At 44.0% G+C, this 18,647-nt stretch overlaps 1 protein-coding gene across 6 annotated transcripts in view; it reads right to left on the bottom strand.

Moving 5' to 3' along the window:
- Nucleotides 1-17,419, bottom strand: part of LOC106575518 (phospholipid-transporting ATPase IH) — a 71,354-nt gene extending 53,935 nt beyond the window's left edge. For 4 of the 6 annotated variants that reach the window (XM_045699010.1, XM_045699008.1, XM_045699013.1 and 1 more), the window contains exon 1: nucleotides 16,944-17,418. In XM_045699010.1, the coding sequence (XP_045554966.1) occupies nucleotides 16,944-16,982 (39 nt within the window). In that variant the 5' untranslated portion in view covers nucleotides 16,983-17,418. Of the gene's footprint in view, nucleotides 1-16,943 lie in introns of all 6 variants that reach the window. The other 2 variants (XM_045699009.1, XM_045699011.1) reach the window with 2 other exon arrangements.
- Between the last annotated feature and the right edge of the window lie 1,228 nt (nucleotides 17,420-18,647).

An 18,647-nucleotide genomic window follows, 5' to 3' on the forward strand; every position in this document is an offset into this window, starting at 1 on the left:
TGGATGGTTGTACAGTCGTCTCAAATAAAACTGTGAAGGACCTCAGCGTTACTCTGGACCCTGATCTCTCTTTTGAAGAACATATCAAGACTGTTATATCATATCATATCATATCATATCAAGGACAGCTTTTTTCCATCTATGTAACATTGCAAAAATCAGAAACTTTCTGTCCAAAAATGACACAGAAAAATTAATCCATGCTTTTGTTACTTCTAGGCTGGACTACTGCAATGCTCTACTTTCCGGCTACCCGGATAAAGCACTAAATAAACTTCAGTTAGTGCTAAATACGGCTGCTAGAATCCTGACTAGAACCAAAACATTTGATCATATTACTCCAGTGCTAGCCTCCCTACACTGGCTTCCTGTTAAGGCAAGGGCTGATTTCAAGGTTTTACTGCTAACCTACAAAGCATTACATGGGCTTGCTCATACCTATCTTTCCGATTTGGTCCTGCCGTACATACCTACACGTACGCTACGGTCACAAGACGCAGGCCTCCTAATTGTCCCTAGAATTTCTAAGCAAACGGCTGGAGGTAGGGCTTTCTCCTATAGAGCTCCATTTTTATGGAATGGTCTGCCTACCAATGTGAGAGACGCAGACTCAGTCTCAACCTTTAAGTCTTTACTGAAGACTTATCTCTTCAGTAGGTCCTATGATTAAGTATAGTCTGGCCCAGGAGTGTGAAGGTGAACGGAAAGGCTGGAGCAACGAACCGCCCTTGCTGTCTCTGCCTTGCCGGTTCCCCTCTTTCCACTGGGATTCTCTGCCTCTAACCCTTTTACAGGGGCTGAGTCACTGGCTTACTGGTGTTCTTCCATGCCGTCCATGGGAGGGGTGCGTCACTTGAGTGGGTTGAGTCACTGACGTGGTCTTCCTGTCTGGGTTGGCGCCCCCCCCCTTGGGTTGTGCCATGGCGGAGATCGTTATGGGCTATACTCGGCCTTGTCTTAGGACGGTAAGTTGGTGGTTGGAGACATCCCTCTAGTGGTGTGGGGGCTGTGCTTTGGCAAAGTGGGTGGGGTTATATCCTGCCTGTTTGGCCCTGTCCAGGGGTATCATCGGATGGGGACACAGTGTCTTCTGATCCCTCCTGTCTCAGCCTCCAGTATTTATGCTGCAGTAGTTTATGTGTCGGGGGGCTAGGGTCAGTCTGTTACATCTGGAGTATTTCTCTTGTCTTATCCGGTGTCCTGTGTGAATTTAAATATGCTCTCTCTAATTCTCTCTTTCTCTCTTTCTGTCTTTCTCTCGGAGGACCTGAGCCCTAGGACCATGCCTCAGGACTACCTGGTATGATGACTCCTTGCTGTCCCCAGTCCACCTGGCCGTGCTGCTGCTCCAGTTTCAACTGTTCTGCCTGCGGCTATGGAACCCTGACCTGTTCACCGGACGTGCTTGTTGCACCCTCGACAACTACTATGATTATTATTATTTGACCATGCTGGTCATTTATGAACATTTTAACATCTTGACCATGTTCTGTTATAATATCCACCCTGCACAGCCAGAAGAGGACTGACCACCCCTCATAGCCTGGTTCCTCTCTAGGTTTCTTCCTAGGTTTTTGGCCTTTCTAGGGAGTTTTTCCTAGGGAGTTTTTCCTAGCCACCGTGCTTCTTTCACATGCTTTGCTTGCTGTTTGGGGTTTTAGGCTGGGTTTCTGTACAGCACTTTGAGATATCAGCTGATGTACGAAGGGCTATATAAAAATAAATTTGATTTGATCTGTCTATAGAGCCTTATGCTGAGGGAGGCTACAGTAACTCAGCCTACGTATCCACTCCTGTCCTATTCAATCAAAAGCAATGGTCACACTACATTTTTACATGATCATAGTTGCACATACAATAAGTATTTTAGTCAGCTACATATATGGAATTGTAATGTTGCAGTGAAATGACATTTGGGACATGAGGAAACATAGGCCTGGGAACTACCTGCATTCCACACATGTGGTTCATAGAATGTGTAGCCTAGTGTTAATTAAATAATACATCACCCATGCATGGAGTCATACAGTAGTCTGCTGTAAGGCTCAGTACAGGACAGCACCATGCATTGAGTCATACAGTAGTCTGCTGTAAGGCTCAGTACAGGACAGCACCATGCATGGAGTCATACAGTAGTCTGCTGTAAGGCTCAGTACAGGACAGCTGCTGAATCACTCTGTTAATAAACTCCTCCCTCCATGCTTCAGAGGGTAGGACAGAGAAAGAGGCTATGCTAAGCACTCTGTTAATAAACTCCCTCCTCCATGCTTCAGAGGGTAGGACAGAGAAAGAGGCTATGCTAAGCACTCTGTTAATAAACTCCCTCCTCCATGCTTCAGAGGGTAGAACAGAGGAAGAGGCTATGCTAAGCACTCTGTTAATAAACTCCCTCCTCCATGCTTACATTTACATTTAAGTCATTTAGCAGACGTTCTTATCCAGAGCGACTTACAAATTGGTGCATTCACCTTATAATATCCAGTGGAACAACCACTTTACAATAGTGCATCTAAATCTTTTAAGGGGGGGTTAGAAGGATTACTTTATCCTATCCCAGGTATTCCTTAAAGAGGTGGGGTTTCAGGTGTCTCCAGAAGGTGGTGATTGACTGAGGGTAGAACAGAGGAAGAGGGTAGAACAGAGGAAGAGGCTATGCTAAGCTATACTAGCCCAAACCTCCTGGGCCTTCGCCTATACCATCTAAATCATCTTCTCACTTCCTCCTTTTGTTCCAGGAGACACTACACACACAGACCATGGCACAAGATGATATCGTAGCCATCTTGGAGGTATCACATGGGGAACCCACAGTGATAAGTGATAAACCATAGTGTTTGCGGATCATAGTGTTTTCTGGGATCTGCTCAGCTGATTGAGGTTAGCAGTAAACAACTGATGTGTGGTAGGAACGTGTTCTACCTGTAACCCTCTAGCATAGTCAGAGATACTGTAGTCAGCAGGGAATGACAAGAGCACAGAGTGATAGGAAACAGCAACACCTAAGTCCCAGCGTCCCAGGCTCTTTGTTATTGTAGAGGCCGACTTGTCCCAGTCCCAGGGCTATAAGTCAGTCCACCCAGAGCTGAGTGTTCCCAAGGCTGTGTTTTGTCCCAGGCAGGACCAGACAGGCTCCAGGGGGTGTGAAGTGGTGGATATTAGGCTGTAGCAGGATGGAACCAGACTAATTAGTCTATTTCCATGAAATGCCGACTGGTCGTCTGCTACATGGGGAGAAGACTGATCATATTATCCTACTGATTCATGGCACACTGTGACAGACGCTGTTTCACTGTCAATGCTTGGACGGGAAACAAAAATGCTGTTCCTCAAAGTAAATTAAGCAATCTGTATTATCACGGACGGAGAGGTTCACAAACTCAATACAAGCCTGATGAAACTTTAAAGGGGAGTTCCGAGTGGCGCAGTGGTCTAAGGCACTGCATCGCAGTGCTAGCTGTGCCAGTAGAGATCCTGGTTCGAGTCCAGGCTCTGTCGCAGCCGGGAGACCCATGGGGCGGCGCACAGTTGGCCCAGCGTCGTCCGGGGAGGGTTTGGCCGGCTGGAATGTACTTGTCCCATCGCACTCTAGCGACTCCTGTGGCGGGCCGGGCGCAATGCACGCTGACACAGTCGCCAGGTGTACGGTGTTTCCTCTGACAAATTGGTGTGGCTGGCTTCCGGGTTAAGCGAGCATTGTGTCAAGAAGCAGTGCGGCTTGGCTGGGTCGTATTTCAGAGGACGCATGGCTCTTGACCTTCGCCTCTCCCGAGTCCGTACAGGGGTTGAAGCGTTGGGACAAGACTTCAACTACCAATTGAATATCAAGAAATTGGGGATTTAATTTTTTTTTTTTAATATTGCTACACATGGTTGGTTCCCGCATGAGACTGACTGATACCAGACCAGGCTTCTTACCTTGAAACTGAGATACTCCTTTTGGATCCCAGAGCAATGTTCTGGGCATACTGCCAAATTGCTTAGTCAATCTGTCACTCGCATGAACCCAACCAAGACAGGTTATTACGAACATACGATTGGATACACACAGAACATTTCCATCACAATGCATTACTAACGTGAAGTGGAAAAGGTGCAGAGTAACAAAGGTGCTGGTTATGAGTGCGTTCATGTGGCTTCATAAGCACTATGACTCCCAGGAATGGCTGTGAGACGGCAGCTAGTCTGTTCGTCTGTAGAGTGGTGCCAGGTTTGGTCCTCTCCTCCTGCTCGGTCTCCCCAGCTATCGTCTCTCTGTGTGTGTGTGTGTGTGTGTGTGTGTGTGTGTGTGTGTGTGTGTGTGTGTGTGTGTGTGTGTGTGTGTGTGTGTGTGGTGTTTGTTTTCCAGGCCTAAGAGGCGTGTGTCTGAGAGAGCAACATTAATCCCAGGACGGCCACAGCAGCCAGTCATCCACTCACATGGTCTCTGTGTGACTTCCTCAAACAAACCCCCTTTGTCTAAAGCTACCACACACACACACACACACACACACACACACACACACACAATGCACTGCATTCCAGAGATAGGAAAACATCCAACTCAACTCCATTCAAGTCAACCCGACAACACCAAGTGCACATAAAAACTCTAGATGTTGTCGCCAAAAGATTTTAGCCTTTGGAATCCGTTGAACACAGATATGAATCCTAACAAAGCTCCCCATGACTGATCCTCTACATGGTCACACTAGTGTGCATGTTACACCATAGAGGCAGTTCTGTTCTGTGCTAAACAGTCACATGGTCACACAGGCCTTAGTCATGTGATGGGGGACTGTGTGGTGGGATCAGACCAGCTGACCCTTCAGCAGGGGTAAATCTGCTCAGCCCTACTGAACACATGCACTGTGAGGAACACCTCAGAGCTCAGTGCTCAGCCAGGTTTGATTATACCTCCACTCCCATCAATTCACATTTACATTACATTTAAGTCATTTAGCAGACGCTCTTATCCAGAGCGACTTACAAATTGGTGCATTCACCTTATGATATCCAGTGGAACAACCACTTTACAATAGTGCATCTAAATCTTTTAAGGGGGGGGGGGGTAGAAGGATTACTTTATCCTATCCTACAAACTACACAAGCTTCCAACATATAAATGAATGAGATACCCAACCCGTTCACAGGGTTGGTTAACTCTTCAGATTCCTTGGGTCTCCGTGGAATTAGGTAAATCCGCTTTTAGTTCTCACGCTCCACATTTTTGGAATCACTTACAAAACTCATTACATTTAGATTCCCTGGTGCCACTAGGGCCGTTTGAAACCCTGATGATAAATGAGTTCACAGAGGTGTGCAATACTTTTGACTGATTGATTTAGTAACTTGTTAATGAAGGCTGTGATGTTGGTGACGTTCTAATGTAATGTACTTGTTATTGGATCTTGTTATATTTCTTTAAAATCTTTTGCTTTGTGGTCTCAGGCCACCATTGAAAATGAACCCTGGTCTCAACTGGACTCCACTGGTTAAATAAAAGTAGCTAAGAATGTATCAAATGACAATAGAACAGACGCCAAAACAGAAATGCCAAAAATAGACCTGTCAATTCTAAGTCCAGGGCTGTGTTCAAAAAGCTAGCGGAGGTGTAAGTGAGAGCGTCACAGTGAAAGTGTCTCTCTGGTCTCAGTGTAAAAGGTTACGTCACCGTGCACCGCCCACATGTTGTAACAATGTGGAGGGCTCCGTAAAGCTCCGCATTGACATGATTGGGACTTCCTGTATAAACACAAACACTTCTTTGGCAACTTCCTTCACAACAGCTCTGCTCCGCGAAGCATAAGAAGTGTACATGCCCTGACTTCTGCAGAGGCCGTTTCTCAGTAAATGCTGTACAGCCACTGCAGACGTCAGATTGACCATACAGAGCCTTTAAGGCTGTCTGTCTGTGGTGTTATCTAATCCTCCAGACTAAAGCCAGGCGTGTGTGTGTTGGCCCTGTGGCATCACTTCACTACACTCTCACCTTAGCAGCACCAGTCAGCCAGCCAGCCAGCCAGTCAGTCAGTCAATCTCCTACTACATATAAAACATTCAACAGCTAAAGCCAGGACCAAAAATAGCATAGACCTGTCAGGAACCTCTCTGTCATAGAGCTAGAAGCCAGCTAGGGGACAACACAGACCACAGTCACAGCTCTGACTCCTTTAACCCTTTATTTCATTAGTTTGAATGAAAACATTGAAAATCGATACCAGTAAAAGTTTGGAACGGAGAGAGTTGAGGTTATTTTTTTCTGACTTGAAGCTGAATTGTTTTGACTAGCAGAAATCTCTCTCACACTCAATGTGCAGCCAGGCATAACAACCCAATACCTCTCCGTCAGATCACTGACAGCAGCCTGATAGCAGCCTCGCTCTTCTCTCCTAAACGCTTCAAATCGATCTGTGGGCACATTGTATCCACTCACCTCACCAGGCGTTTGATAGACAAAAGGCTGCCAGCAAGAGCCAGCTATCTTTAAATAGATCATTTAGCAGATTACAGGCCTAGACTGAGGAATTTCTAAGCACGCAGAGACAAAAGGACATGGTAGGGAAGTGATACTGAAACAAATGGAAATCTGTTCTGAAGTTCACTGAGCTCACAAAGTAAGAGTTGAAAAAGAATGTCTTTGTGAGATCAGATTAGGCAATTAAGCGAATTGTAATACTTGTATCATTACGGTGCCTCAGCCCACTCACAATATGTGGACAACGAACACGATCATCTGTGATATTTGATCACAGGATATGACACAGATATACACACACATACATACACTGAATGTACAAAACATTAAGGTCACCTGCTCTTTCCATGACAGACTGACCAGGTGAATCAAATCAAATTTTATTGGTCACATACACATGGTTAGCAGATGTTATTGCGATTGTGGCAAAATACTTTTAGTGCTTTTAGTTCTGACGGTGCAGCAATATCTAACAATTCCCCAACAACTACCTAATACACACAAATCTAAGTAAAGGAATGGAATAAGAATATAAATATATGGATGAGCAACGACAGAGTGACATAGGCAAGATGCAGTAGATGGTATAGAATACAGTATATACAATTGAGATGAGTAATGCAAGATATGTAAACATTATTAAAGTTGCATTATTGAAGTGACTAGTGATCCATTTATTAAAGTGGCCAATGATTCGAGTCTGTATGTAGGCAGCAGCCTCTGTGTTAGTGATGGCTGTTTAACAGTCTGATGGCCTTGAGATAGAAGCTGTTTTTCAGTCTCTCGGTCCCAGCTTTGATGCACCTGTACTGACCTCGCCTTCTGGATGGTAGCGGTGTGAACAGGCAGTGGCTCGGGTGGTTGTTGTCCTTGATGATCCTGTGACATCGAGTGCTGTAGGTGTCCTGGAGGGCAGGTAGTTTGGGAAAGGGAAAGGGGAATACCTAGTCAGTTGTACAACTAAATGCATTCAACTGAAATGTGTCTTCTGCATTAAACCTCTGAATCAGAGAGGTGCGGGGGGCTGCCATAATCGACATCACCCATGACCACGCAGTCATGGGTGAACAGGGAGTACAGGAGGGGGCTGAGCACGCACCCTTGTGGGGCCCCAATGTTGAGGATCAGCGAAGTGGAGATGTTGTTTCCTACCTTCACCACCTAGGGGCAGCCCGTCAGGAAGTCCAGGACCCAATTGCACAGAGTGGGGTTTCGTATAGCTATAATGATTGGTTGACGGTAGGTGGGGGCGGGAGTTCCTGTATAAACACAAACTTAGTTCTTTGACAACTTCCTTCACAGCAGCTCTGCATGAACGCTATGATCCCTTATTAATTCACTTGTTAACCTATCTGGGATATGTGGGACGCTAGCGTGATGTCGATCCTCAACATACTTCCAGGAGCTCTTGTTCTCTCCCTATTCACAGTAGAAGCATGAAACAACGTTCTAAAGGCTGTTGACATCTAGTAGAAGCCTTAGGAAGTACAAAATGAACCCTAAGTCACTGTATACTGTATAGGCAATCACTTGAAAAACTACAAACCTCAGATTTCCACACTTCCTGGTTGGATTTTTCTCAGGTTTTTGCCTGCCATATGAGTTCTGTTATACTCACCGACATCATTCAAACAGTTTTAGAAACTTCAGAGTGTTTTCTGTCCAAATATACTAATAATATGCATATCCTACCTTCTGAGCCTGAGTAGCAGGCAGTTTACTACGGGCACGCCTTTCATCCGGACGTCAAAATACTGCCCCCTACCCTAGAGAAGTTAAATCCCCCTCAATCAATGTAGATGAAGGTGAGGAGACAGGTTAAAGAAGGATTTTTAAGCACTGAGACATGGATTGTGTACACGTGCCATTCAGAGGGTGAATAGGCAAGACAAAACATTGAACTGCCTTTGAACGGGATATGGTAGTAGGTGTCAGGCGCACCGGTTTGAGTCAAGAACTGCAACGCCGCTGTGTTTTTCACACAAGTTTCCCGTGTGTATCAAGAATGGTTCACCACCCAAAGGACATACAGCCAGCTTGACACAATCCCCTAGGAACGCTTTTGACACCTTTTAGGTGTCCATGTCCCGATGAATTAAGGCTGTTCTGTGGCAAGGGGGGGGCAACTCAATATTAGGAAGGAGTTCCTAATGTTTTGTACACTCCGTGTATATTTATGTCTACTTTAGTCAGTGGTGACACAATGACCTCTGAAAGCCCCCATTCCAGCACTTCCATGTCCTCACAATCCACTCAACCACAGTTCAGAGCATGAAGAGACTGTTTTCCATCACCACATTATTCTAAAGCCTCTCTCTCATTCCCCAACCCTTCTCTCTCTCATTACCGGCTTCAGTCGAAGAAACCTTTCCCCTTTTCCTGTGTGTGTGTGTGTGTGTGTGTGAGGGTGTGTGTGTGTGTGTGTGTGTGTGTACTGCTGCTGTCTCACCCCAGGCCTCCTGGCTGGTGGGCGGTCACATGATGATCCAATGACCCAGTACTCCAGGGAAACAAATCCCTCTGTCTATGCTGGTGTCTTCCTCTATGAGACTGAGGTCTTCCTCTATGAGACTGAGGTCTTCCTCTATGAGACTGAAGTCTTCCTCTATGAGACTGAAGTCTTTCTCTATGAGACTGAGGTCTTCCTCTATGAGACTGAGGTCTTCCTATATGACACTGAAGTCTTCCTCTATGACACTGAAGTCTTCCTCTATGACACTGAAGTCTTCCTCTATGACACTGAAGTCTTCCTCTATGACACTGAAGTCTTCCTCTGATGATCAGAGACAACAGAGTTGTAGCAGGATCTTGTTAGAACATGGTACAATTCAGGAAAATAGAATTATCTTTGACGGAATGACACTTTGACAGTTTTCTGCTGCAGAGAACACATCCTAAAGTGATGAAGACCAAAGTTAAAATTCAGACTGCCATGTCTTTGTTCTAGTTTTCAGACGACCTTTCTTGTACATTATGTATGACAGGCAAACCATAGACAGTCAATCACATGAGTGTTTAACATGTTTTCTATGACGACAACCAATGTTGAAAGGTCAGAGGTCCCAGCCTAAACACATCAGCAGCGTGACGTCTATAGAACCAACCATTGACTTCTAATCAAACTAGTCTTTGTGCTCCATTATAACCCTGAAAAGGGGTTTTTAAGGGGATCACACACTGATTTTCCGCTCCGCTCGTCCGGACACGGGCCAGAGAGCTGGGTGCATGAATCCTGATGTCCTTGGTCGTCACTGTGGGAACAGGAGGAGGATCTATATTATGGTACGCTGCACCACGGCTCTCACCTATGGTGTTGACACAGTGGATAAAATAGTACTATGTCTCAGTGTGTTTCATTAGCTCCCTATCAGCCGTGAAATAAAGCTGCCACCTGTGCCCTCAGCCACTCCCCCCTCTCTTTCACTTCCTCTCTCCATCTCTTCCTCTTTTACTCAGTGACAGTCTGTTCCAAGGAGGCTCAAGACACCCCCCCACCTCTATCCGTCTTACACTCATTCACACAATTTATTCCAAGGACAGACAGTGTGCCTCCAAGTTGCCATGGCACATTCTTCAAGAATTCGGACAATGATTTAACCATTAGCTCCTCATTTCCATCTCAGCAGGGGACCGTGAGGAGGGACTTCCTGTTGTAACTAGTCACTCGTCAATAATCTTGTCACGACTTCCGCCGAAGTCGGTCCCTCTCCTTGTTCGGGCGGCTTTCGGCGGTCGACGTCACCGGTCTTCTAGCCATCACCGATCCACCTTTCATTTTCCATTTGTTTTGTCTTTGTTTTCTACACACCTGGTTTCATTCCCCAATTACATGTTCATGTATTTAACCCTCTGTTTCCCCCATGTTTTTGTGCGTGATTGTTTCTATGTTAATTCGGGTACGTTATGGCTGGTATTTCGACGGGTGCTGTTTTCACCCGTGCGTAATTGAATACCGTTTATTGTTGGTCAATTGTATTGTTACCTTGTGCCTTTATTTTGAGTAAAGTATGTTGCTCACTCATTCTGCTCTCCTGCGCCTGACTTCATGCACCAGCTACACCCACCTTCTGATAGGTCTGATTAATATCAGTCATAATAGATCAAAGGGAATGTCAAGCTCTCTCTCTCTCAATGTATTTCCAGGCTGAGCGTGCAGTTCATCAAGTCTAGAAGTTGAGAATCTCTCCTATTCGAACAGTGAGGACTTTCACGCGTCACTTCACTAAGGTCCTATCAAACTGACAAACGCTCATCCACCATCCATTGCTATTACATCACCACTGTCTCCTGTGCTAGGCTGGCTCATTCTCCTCGGACACTGCTGTGGATAGGTAGAGGGGCTCTGTTCTCTAGGACAGAATGTCCTGAACGATCCATCCACATAGAAATGTATTGTGTAGAATGGACAATGTTCTATCACACCGTGTTCTATCACATTTCTATCAACATTCAGTTTTCTGAATGTGTCGTGCTGGGCTGCTTTCATCCTGACATCACTGTAGATTACAACGGTTTCAGTTGGATCACATGGAACAGGTTTTGAGCAGTTCCCTCAGGGCTCTGGGACCAGTGACCTAATCACAATACACTGTTAAAAGGAAGGGAGTACTGTCATTGAGATTTGATTGAATTGAGCCCAAAGCCATCTCAGACTATTGAGATACACATGAGCAATGTTCCTGTCTCTGTATGATCTCTAAAGAATGAGTGCGTGCTGGGTAGTGAGATATGATTCTCTGAGGGGGGACAGCATTAAGGGTTATGCCCCCCTTTATCAGCACTCTTTAGTGTTCCTATCCAAGGGCCCGGAACCAACACGTGGAACATTACCAAGTTCAAACACTCACTGGCTCAATCTCTCCTGATGTGGCCTTTTCTGCTCCATTAAATAACTGCAATCCATCATCAGCCTCTTGGTCCAGAGGGCCCTCCTGGTCCACAGGGGCCCCCTGGTCCACAGGGCCCTCCTGGTCCACAGGGCCCCCCTGTAGGTTAATACTCAGCAGTACAGTTGGTAATACTGGAGCTGGAGCAGCTCCATAGTTATAGGCAGGGCCAAAGATATACAGAGTTAGGTGGTCAACTTGCTTTGAGATTCTAGAATTATGATGGGCACCATGTTGGAACCAAATGAATGGAAAGTAGAATGTTATTGTTATTGGATGGAAAGGAATTAACCGGATACTTAAAGGAGAGCAACAAGACAAAATGGATTAAGGAGGAGCTCTGTGAATCCCTGTTCAAGAAGTAGTCCAGTCTGTCCGCACAGAGAGGCAGACAGACACACGTACAGTATGAGGGTGTTAAGTCACAGGTTATTCCACCTGGCTGAAAGACCCTGGACCGAGAGACACAGAGGGTGGGTGCAGCGAGGTGTGATAACACTGTGATTACACAGCTCACACAGTCATAATACTGCTATTTAACCTGGCTACAGCCAGATCAATACGGGAAGCTTGAGTCGAAGCTCTATGAGTGAGGTCATCAGGAGAAATACGTACTCATGTCCATTGAGATTTGCATAGTATTTTCATGCAGCAAGCCTACATCAAGGAAATTAACTTATTTTCCCTTTATCTCAGAAAAATGGTTTTAAAGAGACCAAGCATATTACATCATATTGTAATGTACAGTACAGCTTTGAATTGATGTAATTTACACAAGAACAAAAAATATTTTTGGGTCAGATAAAATGTTTGTGTGAACTTTAGAAACCCCTGATCCTAAGTCTAACTACTAACGACAAGTGGTGTCATGGCCCGTTATCCGTTTAGCTCAGATCCTACTAATCCCAAACCGCCCCTCCTGTCCCGTTCTGTCCCTAGAAACACAGCCAAACAGTCACAACACCACACATAGGCAGTAGACCCTGTGTAAATATCCCACTGGTGGACACAGATGCTGTAGTACTGTATTACTGACTATCAGGAACAATTAAACACGCTACACAGTACATCTAATGTAACAGAGTGCAGGCTAAGTTACATAATGGTAACATTACATGCTCATGAGTTTCTCTTTCAAAGCAAATTAATTCAACATCTTCTTGTCCCAGTTGGAGAGATCCATTGTGCAGTCAGATATTATCATTTACATGTCTGTATATTCACCTCATAATCACCTCTCAACAGCATGACCCTATTATATCATGACATTGTTCTGGTGCTTCATTAAGGTCCCTCCCCCTGGCGAGTATAAATGAGATTATCTATCTATGTGGACAGCGCGAGAGAGAGAGAGCTCCCCCACTCCTAACCTAATCCCCAGGAGACAGGAAGTCAGCAGGAGAGAGACTTCCTGTCCAGCCGAGCAGATTAGTCAGCAGCCAAACAGCCACGGCCCGAGAGTTTCAGGCTCTGTCCCACCTTACTAGTATTGACCAGTGTGTTACTGTTCCTATGTGCTTGTGTCTGTCTGTCGGTCGCCCGATCTGCTTCATACATGTTTCATCGCTCACCTTTGTGTTAATGAATAATGCATTACTGTCTCTATGCTGTTGTTGTTTCTATGTATGTGCATGATTGTGTACTTGTGTTTTGAGTGAACCCTCAGGAATAGGGAAGAGTAGCTGCTGCGAGAACCAAATAATTGAATAGAGAACAGATGTCATTGGCTGCGACTGATGACAGAATCATTGATAATGTCCTGATTCCTGTGTCCTGGGTGACTTCCCCTGAGGCAGAACACGTTCCCGAGGGAATGGGAATTACCCCAAAGGAATAATGCATTTATCAATAACAAGCCATTGTCAGGGGATGAGCCCAAAACATAGTGCTACACACAGAAAAAAAGTCTGTACAACGAGCCTCATCATTGTAAGAAACAGCAATTTCACTCACGGCTTCAGCTCTATGGATGAATTAGTATTTGGGTTTCATAACCCACCAATACATCATAGACAGAGTGGGGGTGAAGAGGACATGTTGACAAGGAGGAGATGAAGGAAAAATGCATAAAAAGACAACCAAGAGAGGAACAGTGGGCACCTTGTGCAAACTGACAGCTACAAATATTATAGTGCTGCCTTTGAACACTTTTGCGGGAAAGACAATTTGAAATTGTCAACCTAAAAAAGGTACACTTGCATAACTGGTGTGTGTGTGTGTGTGTGTGTGTGTGTGAAGAAATCTTCTCCTCTCCTCTTTTTCTCCTCCTCTCCTAACGCCAGACAGCATTACTACGCAGTAGATCAAAGTTCAGGGGGGCCCGAGCTTTTCGTTACACATTACACTCTCGCTCTCTCCACAGTCCCCTCGTGACTAACTAACCCAGTGCGTACTGCATCCAATGGCTTGCCTCCCTCTCTCCCTCTCCTCACTGTCACGGGACCGCTCTCTAATAGACACCATTGATGCCCATCAAAAGTTACAGTATGTTATTCAATAGTCATGTACGTAGTGAAGTCCTATGGGTGTAGGTTTGTAGCCAATCACCAAGACGACGTCACTATTTGCTATTCTTTAATTCACGCCCATCATCCCTCAACAGAGAGAGGCTGTGTGAATCAGAGTCTGTCTGTCAGCCGTCTGTTTGCTGATAAACACACGTCTCAACACGCGGCTACAGTCACGGCCTTCAGAGGTGACGCGCTGGACGACTCGCATGTGTACCCCTACTAGTCCACTGATGTTCTGTGTCGTTTTGTTGTTGAGCCAAAGATGCCATGTGATTGAGGTGTTCCAACTTCATGTGAAACATCACAAATAATCACTGAGGCACAAAATTTAATAAACTGAAGTTTCTCTCCGCCACAATTCAGATCTATAAGCAGTAAGCATATTAAACCCAGAGAGCCAGGTGTGAGCACTGGGCAGCTACCCTTTAATACCTGAGAGCACCACCCTATGTCTCCTTCATTCAGCTAATGGCTACAGTCAGTAATATGTCCATAAGCTTCTCCAAATGCCTCGGACCCCGTGGGCTCATGGGAGCAGCCCTCTGGATTAGTGCCAAACACGCATTACTGTACTGAACTGGATAACCCACAGCCCATAGGCTCCGCTGTAACCTATTGATTCCCCCAGCAGCACACATCAGCCCTAAAACCACTGGATTACGTAATTCTCCACACAACTACGCTAGACATATGGTCTAATGTGTGGTAAGAGGATGTGTTCCAGCCTGGTCATAAAGACAGAAGGAGTGTTTGTTTGCTTTAGGTAAACCAGAGGAGGCTGGTGGGAGCAGCTATAGGAGGATGAGTTCATTGTAATAGCTGGAATAGAAATGGAACGGTATCAAAACACAACCAACATATGGAAACCATTTTTGAATCCGTACCATTTATTCCATTCATTACAATGAGCCCGTCCTCCTATAGCTCCTCCCACCAGCCTCCTCTGATGTAAATTTATGAACATCTGAAATATTTTTTGCTTCATCTTTTAACATGCAACACGGAACAGAAATAAATTGGTAGAAGTGTATATTTGCACTCTTGGGTTGTTGTTGTTTTACAGAACTTTACCAGGGGTCTCTTCCTCATGAGTTCAATTCCATTATTGTTATGTTTACATTTCAGTCAATGATTCAGTTTTCAATCATTATTCTTCCTAGATTAAAACATACTGAATTGATGGTTTGGCGTGTGCTGTCAATTACGTCTGTCATGGCGTGCATCAGTTTGACTTTAGCCTATCTGCCGACTAACGTGCGCTTATATCATCATCTATTTCATGAAAAAGACACGAGGTGACATTGATGCTGATCAGCAGTCAGCACAGGTTCCTGGTGATGTCAGAAGAAAAATATATATCAACAAATGATTTTGTCAGCAACTAGGCTATAAATTAAATACACAATTCTAATAGGCTACAAGTGAATACTCTGCCAAGCTCGAGGAAAGAATTGTTGAACCCTATAGAGTTAAATTGTGGTTTAAATGCAACTGTGATGATTTGCTCTTTCCGTGTTCTAAGAGTGAGTCCATACTCCACCTTACAGAGTCAAGACGATAGTGACATTGTGCAATTCAAAATGTTTAAACCGACCAATTACAATCTCTTTGCTTAATTTATTTTAATGATGTAGCCCATTTAACCTTATACACATTGGCATATATGGATAGGGCTAAATTGAAATGTTTCTTACAGAAGAAATATTAAAAATGCATAACCATTGTAGCAATTGAAAGGGAACAGTTTGGAGAAAACTATGAGACGGACTGTGAGTACACAACAGCTCACCTGACAACAACAAAAAATCCAACATTGCACTTGATTTTATGTGCATTTTACATTTATGCCACATTTGTTGATAACGAAATATGAAAATACTCTGGACACATTCAGTAACCTGATAAGACTATTCCTGGAAAATGTGGGGTAGGTGCAACATAAAACAACAACATGATGAGGGTTTGAGTGAGAGGACTAACTGGTGTCTCCAAGTCACCTCACCTCTCCAAAGTGTGCACAGTTCCTAAGCAATCTCAATGCACTTTTAATGACTCAATGAAGAGTCTTCAACTAGAAGTTTTTTTTTTTTTGCTCTCCTAGCTGTGACGTTGTGGAACTAGAGCAAGCACACTTGTAATTCTTTAATTTGGAACACAACGCTGAATCGCCGCCATCACACAATTACTGTTGTTGTTTACACAACCCCAAAACGGTCCGTTATAAATCACAATCTAGGTCAGGTGGGCATAACCTGAAAGCTTGTTCTATTGCCAACATGACTAGCTAAGTTATAAAATACGATCTAACAACTTTCACAAGGCAATTCAGAGAAACAGATCGTCATTTTGGTGTACATAGAAAGGAGTTATTTGTGCATTGAGGTGCGTGTGCCAAAACACATTTTCTTCACAATAAACAAAGTCTCATTCTGTTCAGAACAACAAAGAGTATGACGACATGTCATCTTGTAACTGTACATAAAACATAATGATCATAAACGTTGACACTGTATACGACATGAGTTTTATAATTTCGAAATGTGAAGTTCACATTTGGACTCACTGTTTGGCTTGCTTGTATGACATCAAAGCGGTATTTACTATAATCCTCAATGTCGCATCTTTCAAAATACATTAAGTCATCTTAATTTATTCAGACAACAAAACATTTGCAAATGTTGCCCAATTAGCGGGTGGGATAGGGGCAACTTTTTGTCGTGCGTGGTACTCACATTCAGAAAGGCTGTCAGTCAAAACCCACACACCTCTGTGAAGCGCAGAGCCAGAGCTCTGACGTCATGTATAGTGTTCCTGTACAGCCACTACGTTCCAATTTAGGAGCTTATTAGTGCGGAAATCTGCCATTTCAACCGGTATATGGGTACGAGTGTAAAGGGCAACATGGGAAATGGAAACCCACAATTGTTCATAGAAACGCAACAATGTTTCGTTGAGAATAGACTGTAAAGCCGCAACCACCTGACCAACAAGTTGGTAGCCTACTATGCAATAGTAGGCTAAACCCCATAGACTTTTGTTTTGGCACAACCAAATGGATTCCAAGAAAGTAATTCAGTGCAATAGGCTACTTACCCATCTGGTGATGAATTTGCGAATAGAGCTACAATCCATTCTTTAACAGGTTCCAGCTGCTCCAAGCAATTTATTTTTTGCCGTCTTCTTTAATCTTTTGACGCTAGCTAATTTTTATTTCTACTCTATACTCCATGACTTTCGGACGGTCCCCTTTTTCTGCCTAAGAACTATAATAGTCTGGGTGTGACTATTTTAATCCTATACGATCAGTCACCTATTGGTCTCTCTATGAAAGGTAAAGCTCAAATGCCCACGCGCTTTCATAGTTCTGCTTTCATTCATATGCTGACATGTTAGTCTATGTTCAGCAGCCAGTGCGGTATTCTTTTCCCCTAATGTTTCAGACGCAAAGTCCCCTACTTCTACAAGTCAGAAGTAGCGTCTTCTTATTCCTCTCCTGCCTTCTCTCTCACCTTCCTCGCGCCGGTAATCTTCTTGGCTCTCCGCTGTGGGAAATAACCGTTTTTCTTCCATCATAGGCTACGTCACTGGGAGCCGTAAGCGCTTGCGCACTCTAGTGTCACACACTTGCCAACTGGAATGTATCAGTTTCGGTCAGGCATGCATGCTCATGTCTTTTCTCAGCAGAATCACTTAAAACTTCTTCAGGATTGGTGGGTCCCCTGCGGATGGTTGAGCTAATGTAGACTTATGCGATTAGCATGAGGTTGTAAGTAACAAGAACATTTCCCAGGACATAGACATATCTGATATTGGCAGAAAGTTAATATTCTTGTTAATCTAACTGCACTGTCCAATTTACAGTAGCTATTACAGTGAAAGAATACCATGCTATTGTTTAAGAAGAGTGCACAGTTTTGAACATGAAAAGTTATTAATAAACAAATTAGGCCCATTTGGGCAGTCTTGATACTACATTTTGAACAGAAATGCAATGGTTCCTTGGATCAGTCTAAAACTTTGCACATACACTGCTGCAATCTAGTGGGCAAAATCTAAATTGCACCTGGGCTGGAATAATACATTATGGCCTTTCTCTTGCATTTCAAATATGATGGTACAAAACAAAAAAATTACTAAACAGTTGTTTTTTTCTTTGTATTATCTTTTACCAGATTTAATGTGCTATATTCTCCTACATTTCACATACTTTCACATTTCCACAACTTCAAAGTGTTTCCTTTCAAATGGTACCAAGCATATGCATATCCTTGCTTCAAGGCCTGAGCTACAGACAGTTAGATTTGGGCATGTCATTTTAGGCGGAAATTTAAAAAAAGGGTCCAATCCTATAGAGGTTCTTAACAAATTCACAAAACTGTTGCACTAAGAGTTAGAAACAAAATGGAATGGCAAATTCCCCATTAATGCATGGCAGCGCACCATTGTAAAGTTTTGGACCATAAAGCCTAATTCATTTTGGCACGTGCAGGCTACAATAAACTTAAATCAAAAAGTGTGTGTGTGTGTTTGTGAGAGGGAGAAAGAGAGAGTTCACAAACCTGCTCTACTAACACACTGAAGCCTCAGGACCAGAACATCCAATCAATCAGATCAAACCATTTGACAACAGTCAAAACAAACATGGCACCCTGTAGAGGAAAAGCTGTGCAACCACAGCAGAACCCAAAACAGAGCTGTATTTCCTGACAAAATGTCACAAATATAAAACAATTAGAGAGTGTCATTTCCCCAAATTTGAAACCCTTATTCAAGGTTTCAAAGACCTCTGATGAGGAT

The sequence above is a fragment of the Salmo salar genome, chromosome ssa17 (genome assembly GCF_905237065.1).
Source record: "Salmo salar chromosome ssa17, Ssal_v3.1, whole genome shotgun sequence".
Lineage (NCBI taxonomy): Eukaryota > Metazoa > Chordata > Actinopteri > Salmoniformes > Salmonidae > Salmo > Salmo salar.